Source organism: Aquila chrysaetos, chromosome 7 (assembly GCF_900496995.4).
Source record: "Aquila chrysaetos chrysaetos chromosome 7, bAquChr1.4, whole genome shotgun sequence".
Classification (NCBI taxonomy): Eukaryota; Metazoa; Chordata; class Aves; order Accipitriformes; family Accipitridae; genus Aquila; species Aquila chrysaetos.
In genome coordinates, this window is record NC_044010.1 from 1,271,819 (window position 1) to 1,290,640 (window position 18,822).

Below are 18,822 nucleotides of genomic sequence, written 5' to 3' on the forward strand. Positions count from 1 at the left end.
AGTGGCTGTTGGCTCTAGGGGCGGGGCCTCGCCGCCTATAAGTAGGGGAGCCCCCGGCGGTGACTTCAGTTGGCGGGGTGCGGAGCTCTGTGCTGCGGTGTTTCTGTGGGGGGGGTCCCGGTCCGGTTCCGCGATGTGAGTGTCCGCCGGGCCGTGGCGTGGGGGGGAGGGTGTGGGTGGACCGGGAGGGAACAGGCCCAGCGTAGACGACCCCCCGCGTCCTGGCCGGTGAGGTCCGAGTGGCGCATTGCCGCTGTCAACTTGGCCGGCGGCCACCGCTGCGCCCAGCCGTCCGGGGGCTGCCGTGTCCCCGTCCCCGGGGTGCCCCCCCCCGCGCTGTGTCTCCCCGTCAGCGTGACCCTCGTCCCGGTGCTTGTGGCACGCTGCGGGTTCCCCTCCCGGTCTCCCTTCCCGGCTCCCGGGAGGCTGCAGCGCCGGGCACCCCCCCCCTGCACCGGGCCTGGCCTTCCCCCGCTGCCCTCCTGGGCCTGCTCTTGCTCCGGGCTCTCCCCTCAGCTCGCCCCATCCCTGTCCGGTGTGTGGGGGGGTCTAGGAAGGGTGCAGGCCATCGGGGCAACAGCCAGCACTGCCCCAGCCCTGGGGGTACTGGGGTTCAGGTGGATTTTTGGGGAGTGTGCGTGTGTGGGGTCCTTTCTCTTGAGCGTCTGGGTTTTTCTCCTTACCCATCTCTGTCTTTCCTTAGGTCTGATCCAGCTCAGCAACCTGCTCCCGGGGCCCCCGAAGGGGGAGCCCCTGGTGGGGCCCCCCCCCGGACAAGCCACCAACGTGAGCAGTAACCGCCGGCTGCAGCAGACGCAGGCCCAAATGAAGGAGGTTGGTAACCCTGCCAGCCGTGCTGGCTTCCCGTAGGCTGCCTGCGCTCTTTTTTTTCCTACCGCTCTGCAGCAGTGATGTTCTTGACAGGCGTCTGTTGCTGAGGGGGTGGATGCTCTTGTCATGCCAATGCCAGAAACGCATTCATACTCAAAAGGTGATGGCAGATCTATAAAGAGGCTGGAGCAGAGATTGCTTTATGTTTAAAAGCTGCTTAATTCCAGATAGGATTTCTAAGGAGCGGGCCTGTTAGATTTTTGGTACCTTCTGGCGTGCATCTGTTACGGAAATAAAGCTATACAGCATCCAGAACAGCTGGATCTTAATGCCTGCCTGCTGCTTCAAGGGAACAGTCTGTGTGCAGACTCGGTGTGTGATGTGGGGGGAACCTTGTCTGACTGTCCAGGGTCGGTGTCTGTGGCGTGGCTGCTGACATGCAGTAACGCCTTTATGCCTCACTGGGGCAGCAACATGTAGCTCTAACTTATTTTTGCAGTTACTGGGGAGTGAGCACCTGATTATTCTCATGAAGGGAGTGACTTAGACTTGCTGGATTTGGGAGCTTTTAAAGACGGGTGATGAGAATGTGGGGCCAAGGACCTGGTTTAAGTGTAGTTGAACTGATACTTTAACACGGGGTCTAGGGTTTTTTCCCCCACTTCAAAGTAGGCAATGACTTGAAAACTGTTTCTTATCCTGACCCTTTTTCCTTGTTTAGAGCTTTCACTTGTTAGTATCTCAGTGTTAGTTATTGGCCAAGTTACTCCTCTTACTTTTTCAACTCTCTTTACCAATACAACTGCTGCTACTATTTTTCCTTCTGCAGGTGGTTGATATAATGTGTGTAAATGTAGACAAGGTGCTGCAACGAGATGAGAAACTGTCCGAGCTAGATGACCGGGCAGATGCACTTCAGGCCGGTGCCTCACAATTTGAAAGTAGCGCAGCAAAACTCAAAAGGAAGTACTGGTGGAAGAACTGCAAGGTGAGTTTCCTAGTGCCCTGACCTCCTTCATCAGAAGGAAATTGGGCTGGTCCTCTCCTGCAGGGCTTTGAGAGGATAGTTGGGGCTTAATAACGATTTCAAATGCTTAGGATTCTTTCACTGTGGAAAGACTTTTGAGGCCTTGGCTGTCCTACCTTCAGGGTCTGGCTTATATTCCCTGGCTGTCAGGGAGTATGTGAACTTGTTAATCTGTTCTGAGTATTACTCTTTGCCAATCTCTCTCTCCAGATGATGATCATGATGGGAGTGATTGGTGCCATTGTGGTGGTGGTGATTGTAAGTAAGTACCAAAAAGCCCAGGATCAAAGGTGGAGAAGCACCAACTCTAGAGTACTTTAAACTTTTTGGTTTGAGATCTGGAGGGTCTTGATTGCATAAGTGTTAACTTCAGTCCTTGGGGAAGGGAGGTGGGGGTGCTGGAACTCCCATGCTTATTGTGGAAATGGTATGCTTTACATAGTAGCAGAAGGAATTGGGGGTGGCCATCATTGTAGAGATGGGAAATTCTCTCTGCCAGGTCAGGTAAACCCGTAAGTATGAGGGGCATTTGCCCTGGAGCGGGTGGGTTGGCAAGTCCCTTCCCTGGTGGGGGATTTGGAGGTCTCGGGGGGCACCTTTGGTGTAACTTGCCCTTTTGTTCTTTCCTTTTTGTTCCCTATTGCTTTGTCTCCAGTCTACTTTTTTACTTGAATGTAGCTCCTTCAGTCTGCAACCTACTGTCCCCTGTCACCTTGCCTGTCTCTTCTTGCCCCTGAATCTTTCCCTTCCCTTCCACCTAGCTTCTTCATTGATTTCTTTATCGGTTTTGATTTGTCTTCTGTATAGGACTCTGAAGTGCTCTACTGAACGTGGTTAGACTCTTCAACAGCTGCTGCAGCTTTAGGGAGGGTCATCTGAATTTTCAGGAAAGGGAAGTAGAGGAGGAGTGGGTAGCTATTGCTGCTGCTCTTCTGCAAGGAATTTATGTGGTTTATTTTTGGGTGCAAGCTTCTCAAATAGTGCCTGTATGGACTCTAGCAAAATAAGAATGCCTTAACGCAGTGCCTTTGGGGATGAAGGACTTCTGCATGTGAGATTCTTTAGTGTTCTGCCTAAAAAGAGTGGCAGCATGACTTAAGCTTTTCAGTGAGCTTCTGAAATAAAGGCTAGTTTGTGTTGGTCAGTGACTGTGAGCCATCTGACTGAGCTAGATGTAGTGGTGCAGATTTCTCTAGCCATGGAGAGATGAGCACTTAAATGATTTATTCTGCCTGTCCTTATTTTCAGGTGACTTGCTGTCTGAATGTGGCCATTTCAGTTATTATAAAGGAGAGCCTACATGATTACCTCAGTCAAGTGCAACAGACTAAAGACACTTAAGTGAAAGGAGGTTTTTTTACTATCTAAAAGGCACGTGTGGGAGTAAAATCTCCTGCCAGAAGGAACGAAAGAACAACAGTAAGGAGTCTGGTGGGGGGTGTCAGATATTCCTTTCATCTATGCAGACACAAGCCAGGACCCTGTGGCTTTCTACTGTCTTGTAGCTTTCTGGAAGACTTTGGGGTAGTGGCAGAATGGGAATGGGTGTTTTGCTTTTGTGTTACTGGGTTGAATGTCAAAGGAAATCCACTACATAGGTGGAGATGTGAAGGAGACTGGAGGTATTCCTGATGAGACTGAATGAGCCACACAGCTTTCTGATTAAGAATACCTGTTCTGTTTCTGCTGCTACAAGGCCTGAACTTTCAGTGGGTGTTAGAAAATCCTTGGAATGGCTAGCTAGGGGATTCAAAGGAAAATGCTGCTCTCGGCACAGGTATTGCAAAGTGACATCAGATGTCCCAGTTTGGCAGCTTAGATCTCTAGAGATCTTGCCTATCAAACTGAAATCTTCCTACTTGCTATGGGTTCTCTTGAATTTAGATCCAAGGTGGTCTCTGCTGGAAGTAAACTTGCAGCATGGAATGCTGTGGCTTTCTGTAAGCAATTCCCTTGTTCTCCTCCATGAAAAATAACAAGAGCTGTGAATTGCTTGAATGTGTTGTCAAACCTGGGGTTAAGTGAGCTGCCCTGTTCCTCAGTTTCTGCAGTCTTCTGAGGAATGTGCATCTTGTTGTTTGTTTAGTGTTTTTTGTTGTTGGGTTTTTTTGGGTGGTTTTTGTTCTTTTGTTTGTTTGTTTTCTTTTTCACAAACTGAGCTGTAGCCTGTCATCTAGAGTGGGAAGAGGGAACTCCTTTAGTTTAGGAAGCTCTGCCTCGGTTCTAGAATACACGGGCATCTGCCTAGGCTTAAGGGGATATGGGGAGGCAGGGGAGAACATCACTGGAGTTCCCATATGGGAGTGAAGTAGCAAAGATGGGAAGGGCAGATGCTTTTGGTTTCACTGGGTGTGCTGGGGAAGCCCCTTTCCTCCTCACACGGCATCTGGGAAGGGGCTAGGTTTTGCATGCTCACTTCCATGCCCCAGCATTTCATTTGCACTGAGTTCATCTCCCTGCAATTCCATCCCTCTCCCCTTGGGTGAGGGCAGAGGTGAAGACCTGGAGTGAAGCAGCCCTCGTCCCCTGAGCACTTCCCTAATTCCCTGTGGAACAGATGTGATGGACCGTCAGAAGTGCATCTACTGAAGAGGAGCCAGGGCCTGCTTGTACTACTTACTGCTATCATTTTAGGGGGTGGGCATACAAGCTTGAGGCCCACAGACCAGCAATTCTCTTGAACTCTTCTAAACAAGCCTTTGGTGCCACATTCTTCCTGTTCCTTTGGGGGCTGAGGTCCCCCTAGGCTGTCTCTTCCATTTCTTTCTCTTAAATGTTGTATGTTGCCTCTTCTGCTCCTTTTCCCCTCCCTTGTGTCTCTATGCATGGGCAAAAAAAAAAAAAAATCACCAAGGCCCTCTGAGTAAAAGCAAGGGACTCTGCTGTCCACAGCATTACAGCCACTCATGCACGTGCAGTTTATTTCCTTCCTCTATAAACACAACTGTAATCTCCTCTGGCATGTTATACTAATCAGCTCATGTACTTTTAATGGTCTCTAAGAAACACAATTCGCCACCTTACTGAGTCTGTCTGGTCTGTCAGTGGGTGGGGAGGGGTTGGGATACCAAACTGGTTTTGGAACATCTCTTTTTTTTTTTTTTTTTTTTTTGGTCACTTCCGTACTATACACACACCTGAAGTTCTGGCCCTCAAAGCAGTGGCTGGTTTTCCATTGCAATGATGGTAGTTCCAGTTGTACTGGAACTGTGTGCTGGACTGACTCTGGTAAGTCTGTAACACGAAGTATGAACCAGCAGCTCTGGAAGAGGCTGCCCAAGCCAACTCTTACTTCCAGCCACCAAATGTCTACCCACTGTGTAATGCATGAGGAGGTAGTCCCCTGCATCGGAGGGTGTGTTACTGGTAGCTCTAGTTCCTCAGGCTGTGCTGCCTTTGGGTTTCAATAACCTATCCTAGGATCCTTAAACCCAGAAAGCAATTCTCCACTGGTGTTGGGACATACGTTCAGGATCCAGATGAAGACCTCCAAGAGTAGCTCACAGCATATCTTGGAGCATGGCTGGAATAAAGGTAAGTGCCCCCTTGTTTTTCTTCACTGTACACTTGAATCTCATTAAAAAGAAATGACAGATCTTTGTCCAGTGTGGACTTATTTTCAAATGAGGTACTTGTGCCCTTATTTGCCCCTGCTGTTCCAAACTTCAGGTTGTAAAGCAGTACTCCCTGTGGCTTGTGGTTCCCTTACGATCAATCTTTGTCCGGTCTTAAACATCATCAAAATCATGCCAGAACAATGTATGGTCAATGGTGGATTTGGAGTAGTGCAGCCAGGCTAATTCTTTGAAAGATGAAAGCCTTCCAGGAAAGGAGGGTGTCTGGACTGGCTGGTGGGTTAAAGCAGCACATATGGTCTAAACTTCAGCACAGATCAGGCCTGCACAACCTGAATGAACCAGTCATGCTACAATTCCTGCCAAGTTGTGTATTGTCTTCTTATTAGTTCCCAGCTTTGTTCATGTAGGGGGATAGGAAAAACTTTTTCTTGGAACAGATGTGTTTCCAGACTGTTGACTACACAGTCTCCCAGGTCCCTAGCCAAACCTAGGGACTTGAATGCTTGCTTTCCAAAGCTGGCCAGCTGCTCTGGAGCACAGAACTGGGGCTGAAGATGCTGCTGAAAGTTGCCCCAGGGTTGTGCCCAACTCATGAGTCAATGTTGTGCATGTTTGCAAAGAGTTGCATGTCTAACCGTAAATCCTCCAGTAGGTATTTAAAGTACCATGCTCTGCTGGGAACTCATCTTCTGAGTGAGCTCAGGTGAGCATCGGCACCTCTGCTGCTCCTGCAGAGTCTGCTATCCTGGACAAAACATGGTTTTAAATGTGCACTAAAAGCAAGGCCAAGGTTTTGGCAGAGTAGATCTTCATACGTCTAGTTAGAAATCCAAGCTCTGCCTTTACACATGCAGCTCCCATAGCAACTGCTTCATCCTGACACCTTCAGGTTTGGTGGGGGAGGAGAAGCCTCAACTATACTGCTCTTAAACAGAATGTCTTAAACCTTCATGTTTCTAGATGCCCTAGGTCTTGCTCTGACCTTCCCTGAGGTTTCTATGCACTGATCAAAGTAGGCTGCATGCTCTCATCAGTGGCGGGGGGGTTTGTTGTCTCAGCTGGAGAGTAACTGAATGATGGTGGAGAAGACAAGATTTTTCTTCAGAGTAGGAATGCAGCATCAACACTTGTTTAAGGGAGCTAGCTTCCCTGTGAAGTGACGGAGGTCTCTGCTCTGACGTATGCACTGGAGTTGGAAGCCTTAACTTGGTGAAGAGAGGCAATAATGAGGAAGTACAGAGGTTTTATCTTCATTCGACCTCTGAGCAAATAATTACTCTGCAAGAGATGTACGAGGTAAGGATATATTTTACAAAATAGGCAACTCAGCTGTGTCTGTTGGATACCTGAGTTCAGCCCAGTGTTTCTTCCAGGTTACCTATGATGCTTCCTCTTGGAAGAAGTAACTGGGTCCCTTCACAAAACTTCTCCTGTTTGCAGGCCAAAATAAAGTTGCACTTCAGCCTCCATACTTCTGATCATCTTTGAGCTATTTTTTGTCAGAGTTACTTGGAACACCCTTATTTTGCTCCCCAGGTTTCCAATACGAACAGCCCCATAACATCCTTTCCTTCAGCATGTAGACCCACTAAATGATTCTTGCAGATGCCAAAACGACTCCTTTTCATGTTCTCCTGCCACGCTTCTTTTCCAAAAGCCCTTATACTATTTTTTTAATAAATTTGCCATAATCTCCAGAAAGTAAGCTTTTTTTTTTAGTTCGTTGCCTTTAAACACGTACTTGGAAGCTGAAGGTGCTTTCCTCTCTTGTGCTCACAAGACCCCTTTAAATATTGCACGTTGGTAAGTATAAAGAACTGCAAGACTGAACACAGCCACCCCTCCAGCGTGTTCCTGATCTCTGTGGTTCCCCTCCGTCCTTTCACTAGCAGCACTGCTGCCCTTCTCATTTCTTGATGTAGTGCATCTCCACTCCTTAGATTTTCTTGAACCTGTGCCGAGAGCCTGGGAATTCTTTCCTCAAATTCTTTCTAGGTTTGACCTCAGTCTGTGCAGACAAACCTTGCACCTATCTGTCCAGCTTCTCTAAGCACTCTAGCAAGCAGAGTTTTGTTCTTGTGGATGTATTGCTTATTTTCTGAAACGGTAGTTTTCTCGTTTTTTCTAGCTTCTGTAGACACTTTTATGTTGTATTTCTGTGCATTTCCTCTATTACCTTAATTCTTACGGGGAAAAAAAAAAAGTCTTGGTATCTGTCAAATTGTGACTGTCACACTCTTAAGGAACAAGTTTTCAGCAGATAGCAGGGTATGCCTGCCCATGGTTCTCTGTCCTTGTGCTCCCTGCCTTCTCAACCATCCTGTGCTTAGCTTTCTGTAGTTTTTCTCCTTCTTGGAGGGGCTGGCCCATTCTTTCCTTTCTTCCAATATTTCTTTCCATTCCCCCAGTCCCACTCCACTCCAAATTTCTGTAGAGGTCCTTAGAGCCTCCAAATTCATCATCTCTCAGTTGGAGCCCTCAAACTTCAGTGTCCCTGTATTTTCCAGACTGTCTCTATCCCTTTTCTCTGCTAGCACATGGACTTCCAAATGCTTTTAACCCTCTATCAACTTGCAGATGTCTGCCACCACTGTGGTCCCACGGACACTGGGGCCCTTTGTAGCCTGTCTCTGCGGGCTGTTCCACATCCCAAAAGAGCTCACCTCTTTTTCCTTGTATTTCAGCAGTACTAAAGACTTCCACAAATCCTCTGCTAATGTATTTAAGCTCCTAAACACTCATCCCTCTTCTTCCTCTGTAATTTCCCCATTGTAAACCCCTTCCTTTTTCTCATCCTCATTCTTCTCCTTAAGCATGTGGAACTACTCACTTCTGTGCTGCTTACTCCTGCAAAACAAACCACTCTAATACTCCAACTTACCCACAAAATGATTTTTTTCCTCCTGCACTTCCCTTCCTCCTTCAAGCACTTGTACTCCTACTTCTCTGCCTTCTCCCTGCACAACAGATGCTCACAGTCCAAAAAGACACAACTTTCTTTTCTTCAGTGTCCTGTGACCTACAGTTGCTCCTTGCATGTTTTCCATGTCCTCCAAATCACTGCGCTATGCCTCTAACGTACCTATGACCATGGAGCATTTACATCCCCTCAGCTTTCTCCTTCTCCCCAGCTTAGACCTTTAATTTGCCTTTTGCTGACCTACAAATCACTCCAAATGCACACTTCCTTCCCTTTTCTCTAGTATTTCACATTGTCAGTGAAATACTCCATTTTCTGCACTCTCTCTCCAGCACTGCTGGACTCACCTCGTTTTCAGCCAGACCAAGCTCTGTTGAGCTGATAATTTGCGGTCTTGTCAGTCTACAAGAAGTGTAGGGATGTTCCTGGGAGGATCACCTGATTTCTCCCAAGATGGCAATTTTTGCCCTGATCCTCAGGACAGGGAGGACTAATCTATTTATCAGCTTGTATAACAGCTTCGTGTTTGTACAGGCTTTTAACTCTGGATTTACAGCTACCCGGAATGGGGCCGTTACTTTTGAGTTCATCAGTCAAAGCTAATTTTTTTTGCATTTTAACACTTTTACAGAAGAGAGAGATAATATGGTGCAAGCTTCCCCTAGGGAATACATCACCACCTTCTACAGCTATATTTCTTTATGATGTTGAAGAGAATTTAATGTTTCAAGTAGTTATGCATCTGATTAATCTTCCTTTAATTACCCACTTAACTACGTGTGATGCAGTGGGTCACATCAATTTTATGGTTATCACAAGGTTCCATGTGATGTGAGGAATCGTGTCTTACTCTTTGGATATTCAGGAAAGATCATGCTCACCATATGAATCATCATACGTTTATGATATACAGAGACTGTTTTAGAAGTTGCACCTACTCTTTCTTCTTTCTTGATTTGGAGGTGGTTTTGTGAAGCAAACACCTTTGTGTCCAGTGTCAGGTTTTTACTTCACTTAAAATGTCCCATAAACACAGAAAGTGGATTTTTTTTTTCTTGTTTGTAGGAGTCCTGATTTTTTCCACTGGGAGCCTCCCAGGGGGAATACATGTTCCCACAGCTCTAAGTGCCTGTGGTTGCAGGGCTTTCCCTCCTGCTGGGCTGCTCCCCTTGCTGAAGGACACCCCCTGAATCGCTCACTCCTATTCCCAGCAGAGAGACATCATCTTCACTTTCAAACAAGGGTCATCAGCTGAGCACTGGGGTAAAGTTTGAAAAACCATGAATATTTGTGTAATAAAGAATACAGCGTTCATGTCTGTGAGGAGGAAGAAAATCACTCTCTGCTGGGAAGTGAAAAGTGCATTTAGGTAACTGAGGCAAAAGCAGTACAACAAGCATATGTTTAGCATCTCAAAGGGAAGAATTGGGCAACAGTTTATATACTGCAGTAAAATCCTCCATCTTCCCAAGGGCAGTGCATCTACCTTAATTTTTAAAATATTTGAAGTTTTTCTTTTGTTATGATTAACTAGTTTTTAAATTCAGAAGAGGTTGTTTGCAGTGCGATTGGGTACATAGTACCACAGCTATTTGCCTAAACGATAGGCTTAAATTCCGGTATCTGTGTTTGTGTCCGGTCAAGTGGATAATCCTGTTTGTTAAGGACATCTCCCTTGCTCTCTTGATACCCCATAAAGTGCTGTGTAAATACCATTGCAGCAGAGGTCTGAGTATTTGTAAAAAATAGTATGGCAAGCTTACTGCAAGAAATAAGATGTGTGCTTTCACGCAAAGACCCCCAAATTCGTTCCTGGGAAGAGGACCATCTTTGTCCTGGCCTTGATTGCCTATGTGGTCCATTCCAATAGGCTAAAGCTTTCCCTGAAAGGATCTTAGATTAAAGCCTGCAGCACTTCTGTGCTTCACAATCCTCAGCAGAGCCTCTGTGGGTGAGCCAGAGAAGAGTGGAGCAGAGCAGGCACTGCGTGACCTGTGCTATTCTGATCCTCTTTCCTGCCGTGAGATCCTGCAAGAGATACTGTTTGGGATGTTTTTGAGGGTGTGCATAGCCACTTAGTTTCCATAGCTCCTATGTAGAGATCAGTTTATCCCCAATGCTCTAGCAAACGGTCAAATGGCTGAACGTACATGCATACAGTATATCACAAGGAAGGAGACTGCTGTACAGCTAAGACCTACCAGTGCCACATAGGCAGCTTGAAAAGGGAGACCTCATTCTGCCAGGGGTGTTTTGTCCTGACCCGAGAGTGGCAGCAAGCATCGACCACCTCCCTGGAGTATTGTGTGTAATATAGATGGAGATTATGTCAGTGGCTGTAATCTCCCAGGGCTATACAAGTAGCCTCTCCTCGGGGAGAGGAGAGGGTGGGTGGCTTGGTCTTGGGATCAGAGCTGGACATTAAGAACTAGGAAAAGAGCAACCAGTTTCCAACCTTAAGGAAAGCTTAACAAAGCTCAGCCTGTTGAGAGACTTGTACCCCAGAGACTACGTTCCTGTCCCTTGTCGTACCACAGAGGAGGCCAGTCACGCCTGCCAAACCTCTTTAATTAACAACAGACCAGAACTGTGGCAGCATCCTTGTTGCAGGGAAAAGAAAGCATGCATGCACATGTAGGTGTGCACATGCAAGGAGCGTAAGGAAACCAAGTGGACATCTCCCCCATACATACACTAGATCAACTCTCATCCCTGGGGCTCCCCAGAGCAATATTTTATGAGACTGAAGAATTCACCTATACTAGTGAAAGCAAGGAACCCAGGCCAACCACAGTGCAGTCTTCTGCTACGGTCCAGGTAGAGTACCCCAGAAAGAAGGAAATGCAGGTCCCACAGACAAAGTGTGCAGCCTCTGCTCCAACTGCCACCCATCCGAACTGTGGAATAAGCCACTGCCTCACTCGTGTCCCATCTCACCATCCCTGCTCGGCCCACGCAGTTCCAGGCTGTTGTAGGATGGCAGCATGGTCACTACAGCCTCAACAGTGAAGCGGTGTGGAGCACTGAGACCTGGTGCCTCGTCTGGGAAAGCAGTGTTATCGTGACTGTTTGGAGGAGGTTGCGGTGGAGAGAGCTGCTGCCGAGAACGGAACCAGCGTAAGGCCAAGATAAAGGTGATGGCAATGAAATCCAGAATCAGCTCTGCAAGCTCCATCACAGACAGGACAGAGGATCCGAACCAGAGACTCCACTGGTTCCCAAGCTGGGACAGCAGAGTCACTACCTGCAAGAGATGGAGAAAGGGCAGTGAGGACAGCCCTCATTCGAGCCTTTTGCTTCCCTGCCTGCTCCCACTAGCAGTGCCCCCGTGGTGCTAGAGAATTTTTCCCACCCTGCCACAGGAAAAGAGACTCGATATCCAGCAATGCTGCTGGAACAAACACATGCCAGTATGGAGGGACATTGTGGGGGAATGGGTGACTAGAGAGGACGTGGCAGTAAAGTGTGTACCGTGAAGGCAGGAGACTCCCCATTGGTCTTGTAGTTCCACTCCTCAAAAAAGATATTCACTTTGGCAACTCCGTTCCTGTAAATGAAAGATGGGGCTCAGCAATCCCAAATCTGCAATCCCTGCATTTCTTCACCAAGCGTAATTGTCTTCTCTGTCCCCTTCTGCCCTCCTGTCCTCCCACATATACCAGCCATAGGCTTTTCCCCATCTCTGCTGTTCCCTCATTCTGCACTAAATACAGTCTTTGGTACTTACAGTGCACTTCTGAGGCGGCACTGTGAAACCCAATGTTTGTGGCATCCTACATTGGCTAAGTACAAGCTCCTGCATGGCGCTCCTTCGCACTCTTCCATCAGCCCTTACCCTGACTCCAGACCACACAGCAGCTGCCTGGGGCTTACTATTTTCATACTAGCATCTGACCCTTTTCAGATTCTTCACTTGGATTCCCAGTCCTTGTTGAAGTCTCAGTTTATCTCTACTGTGACTCAAATCCACTGGCCTTGTCCATGGGTCCCATGCCTAATCTCTTCCCATCTGTGATTTAATCTTAGCTCTGACTGCCCCAACACACACACTCCACTGGGATGGTTTCTGGTTTGGATGCAATTTCTGTTGAGGGGCTCTCACCTCTTCGATGTGATATTGTATTTGTTCTGTTGTGAAAGCATGTAAAAAACCCAGTCCTGAAATGAAAGTGCAATAAATTGCGTTACATAATCGCAGTCACCTCCTGTAGGTTTAGTACCAGTTGAGGAAGGACTAAACAGGAGGTGAGAGCAGTGCTGGGGAGCCAGGATACCCTCTGCTTACCTCTGAGACAGCAGAAGGCCAGCGGGAGTATCCAGCTGACAGCTGGTATTCTGTCATTCTGGAAGACAAGAGGCCGTGTTAGCTGTTGAAGCTGTAGGAGCTACAAGGCCAGGTCTCTCAATCCCCAGGCACACCTGGAAACTCCCTCCCATGCTGAAGTTCTGCCCACTTCCCACTGAGCTTCTGCACAGTCCTTGGGAGCTCACCCCCCAAGCCGACACTGATGCTCCTCAGCCATTTTGGCTTCCTGATGGGAGAAACATCATTTCAGGTTGCAGCTCAGCTATTGACTCAAGCATTTGCCCTGGTCAGCGAATGCTTTCCAACACTTCTAGGAATAAAGAGTTTCCAGTCTGCCTGACAATCAAACTTACTTGCAAGGTTTCCGACATTTGTGGAAACAGCCCAGTACGTCAGCTTTGAATTCAGCCAGGAGTTTGTAATAGCAGTAGCCTGAGCAGCAGAGAAAGTAAATCCAGGTAAGCTCACAGTATCTGTATACAAAGGGTGACGGGCGACAGCGAGGGGAATCCGGGGGAGATTTCCTTCCACAAGCTCAGAGGGACTAGCCATCCAAGACAAGAGCGTCTTTTGGATGTCCCAGACAATGAGGAGATGTAATGGGACATGAGGCGGACCAAACAGGTTGAGGTGGGCATGAGCTTTACTATTCCTCCTGTCCACTTACCCCAGGCTACGTGCTTTGTGTAGTCACAGTACTCTGCTCCAGCGGGTAAGGGATAGAAGTAATACGCACAGCCACAGCGCTCTACCATGTTGAGCTGAAAGCAGGAGCGAATGCAGACCTGGGAGGCATATGAGGTGGAAAAGGCTGAACAAGGGAACCAAACCCACTGCAGCCTGTATCACATCATACTATTAACAGAGCCCACGGACAAGCATGGCTGTTAGGGGACTGAAGCATTTCAGGAAAGTAGGGAAACAAGCTGGCACAGGACCAGTGATAATGAGTTACCTGTTCCGTGTAGCGGGATGAGTACAGGTTTTGCACTGGCACATCACTGCCATCCTCCGTGCAATCACTGTAACTGCCCCCAAGACGCACAGTCATCTCCTAGAATGTTGAACAGTCATTACTCAGAACGACTGGCTCTTTGCTGTTCTCTTTCTATGCTTCCCAGCCACAGGCTGCTTGTCCACCAGTATCTGCTTTTTATGCTTTCCTCGGGATGCCAGCTCCCCCTGCTTTCCTCTATTTCATTGTTCACTGATAAATTGCAGCCAAATGCTTCCCGTCTAGTCCAGTAAGCTGCTCTCCTTCCCCTCCCTCCAATCCATGTGATTAATTCCCTCCCTTAAACACACACCGGGCCCATGACAACCCATCTGTATCTATCCACCAAGTTAAAGTTCCCCCATAACCTCACATCCACAGCTCTTACCCCTGCTGCTTCCTCACCTTTCTCATGCTGATGGAGGTCTCGATACCTGGACGCACGTTGAAACCCCCATCATCCATGAAGGCTGGCTCATTCTGATCGTGGACCATGACCCTGGCTCCCGTCACCGTGGACAACAGAGGGATGAAATCATTCTGTTCAGTGCGCACCACCAGAGAGAGACCTGAGGAAATGTCAGAGGGCAAGGGAGGTCACGGCCGGCTGTCGTGCGGGAGAGGAGAGAGAGCAGAATGGTTAGAAGTGAGTCCATAAGAAATGAAGGAAGAGAAACATCAACCAGAGCTGCACCAAAGCTGGGAAGCAGTGGAGGGTGGCTGGAGAGAGGCCAGAGCCAAAGCTGGAGGCTCCAGGAGTGGCCAGAGAAAACTGGATTTCTTCACTGGGGCTTAGAAAAAGCCGAACTGGGAATTGAGAGAGATTGCATGGAAAGACTTGGAGCTGGATGGAAGAAAAGCCTGAAGTTTGGGCCTAGAGAGGTTTCCGGGGGTTTGGGAACACAAACAGATCAGTGGCTGGAAACAGGAAAATGGGGAAGGAGAAGGTGAAGACCAGGCTCTCTGGAGCACAGCACTACAGCTCAACAGGGGACTTCAGGAAGGGCCAGCACAGGTCCAGAGGGAGCAACGAACATAAGGATCAGGCACTGATGGGGTAGAGAGAGTTCAGTGGGGCAGCAGCGAGGGACAGCCATGTCCATGAGACAGGCAGCTCCACATGGGTGAAAACAGAGCTTGGGCGAGACAGAGCAGGGCTGCAGCCTGCCACCACCAGTGTTAAGCACAGCAGGATGATGCCTGTAACTCCTGGGGAAAGCAGAGCTGAGCTGTTCTTACTCACCAATGAGTGCCTCTTACCCACCATTATTGATCCCAGGCAGCGAGGATGTCCACAGGCTGCTGCTGTTGTCGTTAAAAGTATAGCAGTTCCCGTACAAAGGATGGTGGAAGTGGGTGTAATTCCTGAGAGGGGAACAGAAACATTCACACAGGGTGAGAACGACTGCGAGACCAAGGGGAAGGGCTTTCTGAAAGGAACAACTCTGTTTTCCACCTGCAGGGAGAGGGGCTTACAGCAGATGGGCAGTATTTGTTATGTAAACTTGCCTGAACAGGGAGAAGCGATTAAATGTGCTGTAAAAATATCCTGGACCTGGACAGGTTTTTATACCAGGTTTTTCATACTGCTAACTCTTGAGAGCCCAAATGGGTTTTAGCAGTACTAGCAATTACTGTATTATCTTCCTAATACTGACAAAACTCTTAGCTCTTCCTACCCCTCCTCCTCCCATGCTGATGGGTTTCATTCCACTACCTCTTTGGGGCTTTTTGACCAATGATGGCAGGAGAGAAGTGGGATATTTTTTTACTGTCTTTTTGTAACAACTCTCTCTTCTCCTCCTGTACCTGGGCTGATATGTACCACTTTACCACTGTAGAGAATAGAATAAAGAGACTTCTACACTGTACATCTGTACCCACTCTGGGGTTTGTACCAGTATTACTATTTCATTTGTGTGAAACCCAGGAAAAGGCAAAACCATCCTCCAAGGTCGTTTCAGGTCACAGAAACTGTGACCCTGGTGAGCACAACCCACAGGAAAGACTCAAGAAACATCATTTGAGACAACAGGAACTGAACAAGGCACGATCCCACCTTGGGAAAGAGGTTCTCTAATGTGTGTTTCTTGATTCCCCGCGGACCCAGGCACAAAATAGGGGTGTTTTCAGGAAGATTTGGTAGGCTCTTTCCACCACTTACGCCTTGTCACATGTTGCTTCATTGAAGCGGCAAGCATAGATGAAATTCTCAAAGTCAGACTCATCCAGGGCTTTCGCATCAGGCATCTGCGCCAGGATATTGATATAGTGAAAGCTGTACCATTCCCGCACAGCATCCACCCCTGAGGAGTACGCCTGATGGAAACAGTCCTTGTTGTTTTCACTGCACTGTTAAGAAGAGAAGGAGAAAACCAGCCGTGTCACAGAAGTCTTGTCCAGGAGGCAAGGCTGTGCCTGTGCATTAGCTGTGCTCCCTCAGCACGGGCAGGAGATGAACCCGAGGGAGTGGAAGAGCTCCACAGGGCTCCTGCACTCGACTAAAAGTTGATCAGCAGAATGGGGAAAAGCAAACCCAGGGCAGCTCCTTGGTGGAAGGGAAACACCAGGTGAATGAGCACGGCTAAGTAAAACCCAGGAGGCAGCAAGTCACAGTGAGGTGGGCAGGGTGATCTGCTGCACATAAATTCTATGTGGTGGTATAAAACCAGAAACTTTAAATTCCTGTGTGGGGAGCCCTTCCTTCAGGGTGTGTCCAGAAAGACGTTTGTGATCCTGTGGGAACTCCAGTTAACTGGCATGCGATTAGCTTCAGTCCTTCAGCACCTTTTTAAATGCAAACACAGATACCCTAGGGCAAAGAAGCTGCCACCTAGGAGCAAATGCGACCATGACCACATTTCACATGGCCCACTGCCATCCAATACTTTCCCCTTTGCTATTATTGGGCAAAACTGCGGCTGATGTTAATAAATGGCTCTCCAAAGGCAACTGCAAGGCTGATGTAGCCTTCAGGAAGGACAAGGTTTCCCTACTCTACGGAGGAAAAGACAGGCACTGACATGGACAAGTCTGGGGCCCACGTGGACAGGGACAGGACTTGGGGAGCGGGATTGCATTGGGCAAAGGATTCAGCTCTACCTTTATCTGTCATTAGCAAAAGCCAGTGCAGATTAATCAGACTTCTACGTAGGGAAAGGCATGGCCAAGGGTCTAACAAGACAGAAATAGCTTGGCAGAGACCAGAGCCGGTAGGACACAGGATATCTAGGGATCTCACCAGAACAAAGCCAATTTTCCAGTCGTTCTTGTCCACTGAGGGACTGTTCTCTGGCAAGTTGACTAAGTTATCCCGCTTCTGCCTTCGCAGCGGATGGCGCTGGACATGATGGAGGAGGCTCCTTGAGCTACGCTTTCGTGTGGACAGCGTGGCCCAGTCGCTTCGTGCCAGAGACATGTTGTAGTCATAAAGGTCTAGCAGTGTCTGATGCGTGATTTGGTCCAGCTCATCCAGCTTCTTCCGGATGGCACTGTATCTATACGGGGAGCAGAGAAGAGCCTGCAGTTTTAGGGCTGGATGCACATAAACAGCTCTGAATAAGACATGTGGCAAAGTTTGCTGGGGTGATTCAGGACATTCCTGCTGCCAGCTGCAAATCCAGCCCCTTGCTGGAGGCTACCATCCTTGTAGGAGAGAAGTAAACGCATCTGCTTTTGCCCTGCGGCAGTTTACAGTGCAGCCTGCTAACATACACCACCAAGCAGAGCTGCCTAAACTAACATGCCTTACTGTGAATGCCCTGCAGCAGCAAAGGCCTGTGAAAAGTGTCCTTTCCACCAGCACTGCTACAGAAGGTCAAGGACCATGAGGAGAACAAGAATACCTGCTTTTATCCTACACCCGCAAAAGTCAAGGCAGTCGACAGCTCTGGGAGTCTATTTCTTACCTGTATGGATTGAGGGTGCACAGCGTCACGGCTGGGAAAGTCAGCCTGTCGGAGTTAAGGTTAAGGTTGAGGTTGACAGGGTAGCTGAAGTACTCCCTGTAGAGGATCCCAAACTGCCAGTACATTAAGCCGAAGGTGAGAAAGAAGAGAACGGACCAGAAGGCTGTCTTCATCTTATTCTTTTTGGAGCACACCAGGCGGATAGCCCCGTGGATGGTCGTGTTGCTGCAGAAGAACTGGAACAGCTCCTGGTAGGAACCATAGAACTCGATGAGACCCTCCCGCTCCTCTTCTTTCTGCCGGTGCTCCTCTTCTTGCTTACACTGCCTCGTTTTCTCCCCTTCTGGCATCTTCCCCGTCTTCACAGACCCACCCTGCGGCACAAACCCCGAATTAGCGGGTAGCCCCGGTGACAAAAACCGGCTCTGCATCACCCTCTTCCCAAAACCTCCGGGCTTTCACCCCCTCCTCCCCAGCCGTCCACGCGCAAGCCCCCGCCACCCCAGCCCTCTCCTCCCACGGGTGACAAGGCGGGGAGGGGGGGACACACAGATCCGATCCCCCGCGCCCGGACCCCCGTCGCCCCAAGGGACTAACGCGAGGTGCCGTGCCCATGGCGGGCGGCGGCTGCTGGGAGCGGGACCGGGATCGGAGCCGGTGTGTGCTTTCCCCCAGCGCCGCCGGCTCTCCCGCAGCCTTCCCGGCTGGGCTGGGACCGGTTCCTTTCCAGTCGGAGCCAGCACCCCGCCCGGCTCCTGCCCTGCCAGCCTCTCCCCGCCCGCCCCTCCTTCCTCCCCTCCTTCCTTCCTTCCTTCCTTCCTTCCTTCCTTCTCTCCTGCCCCTTCCCCTTTCCCCCCCCTTCCCCGGGCGCTGCTCCCGGGGAAGAAAAAGCCTCTTTCAAGTGTCCGCGGCCGGGCAGAGCCGGACGAGGGACCGGCGACACGACCTTGGCGGGTCGCCCCGTCCCCGTCGCCGTTCCCGCCCGGTGCTCTCTGAGGGGAGCCCTGCCCCGGCCTGCTACGGCTGAGGAACAGCCTGTCCCGCCTTTCCACACACGGCGGGGACACGGCGTCCCGGCCAGCAGTCCCGCTGAGGGCTGGTCCGTGGCTTTCATGACCGATTTGTGCTTTTCAAGGGCAAAGCCGAGGTAGATGGGGGGGTTTGGGGTGAAATCTGTGAGAGGGACGGGGCTGGGGCAGGGCGGGCCGGTGGCGTCTCGGTGATACGCATGAGGTAGCGTCACTTTCGCTGGTTCATT

General features: G+C 49.3%; 2 protein-coding genes across 2 annotated transcripts; one reads left to right on the forward strand and one right to left on the reverse strand.

The window, feature by feature from the left end:
- Positions 1–73: 73 nt before the first annotated feature.
- Positions 74–6,269, forward strand: VAMP1 (vesicle associated membrane protein 1). The gene is made up of 6 exons (XM_041124897.1): positions 74–135; positions 704–834; positions 1,661–1,819; positions 2,069–2,120; positions 5,279–5,392; positions 6,089–6,269. The coding sequence occupies exons 2-6, from the start codon at positions 826–828 to the stop codon at positions 6,094–6,096; spliced, it is 342 nt and encodes a 113-aa protein (XP_040980831.1). The 5' UTR covers positions 74–135; positions 704–825; the 3' UTR covers positions 6,097–6,269.
- A 4,637-nt stretch (positions 6,270–10,906) lies between these two features.
- Positions 10,907–18,348, reverse strand: SCNN1A (sodium channel epithelial 1 subunit alpha). The gene is made up of 13 exons (XM_030020369.2): positions 18,162–18,348; positions 17,565–17,938; positions 16,898–17,153; positions 15,821–16,008; positions 14,921–15,021; positions 14,062–14,225; positions 13,618–13,716; positions 13,330–13,447; positions 13,016–13,094; positions 12,642–12,699; positions 12,459–12,514; positions 11,828–11,903; positions 10,907–11,600 (listed from the first exon to the last, which is right to left on the reverse strand). The coding sequence occupies exons 1-13, from the start codon at positions 18,177–18,179 to the stop codon at positions 11,274–11,276; spliced, it is 1,914 nt and encodes a 637-aa protein (XP_029876229.1). The 5' UTR covers positions 18,180–18,348; the 3' UTR covers positions 10,907–11,273.
- Between the last annotated feature and the right edge of the window lie 474 nt (positions 18,349–18,822).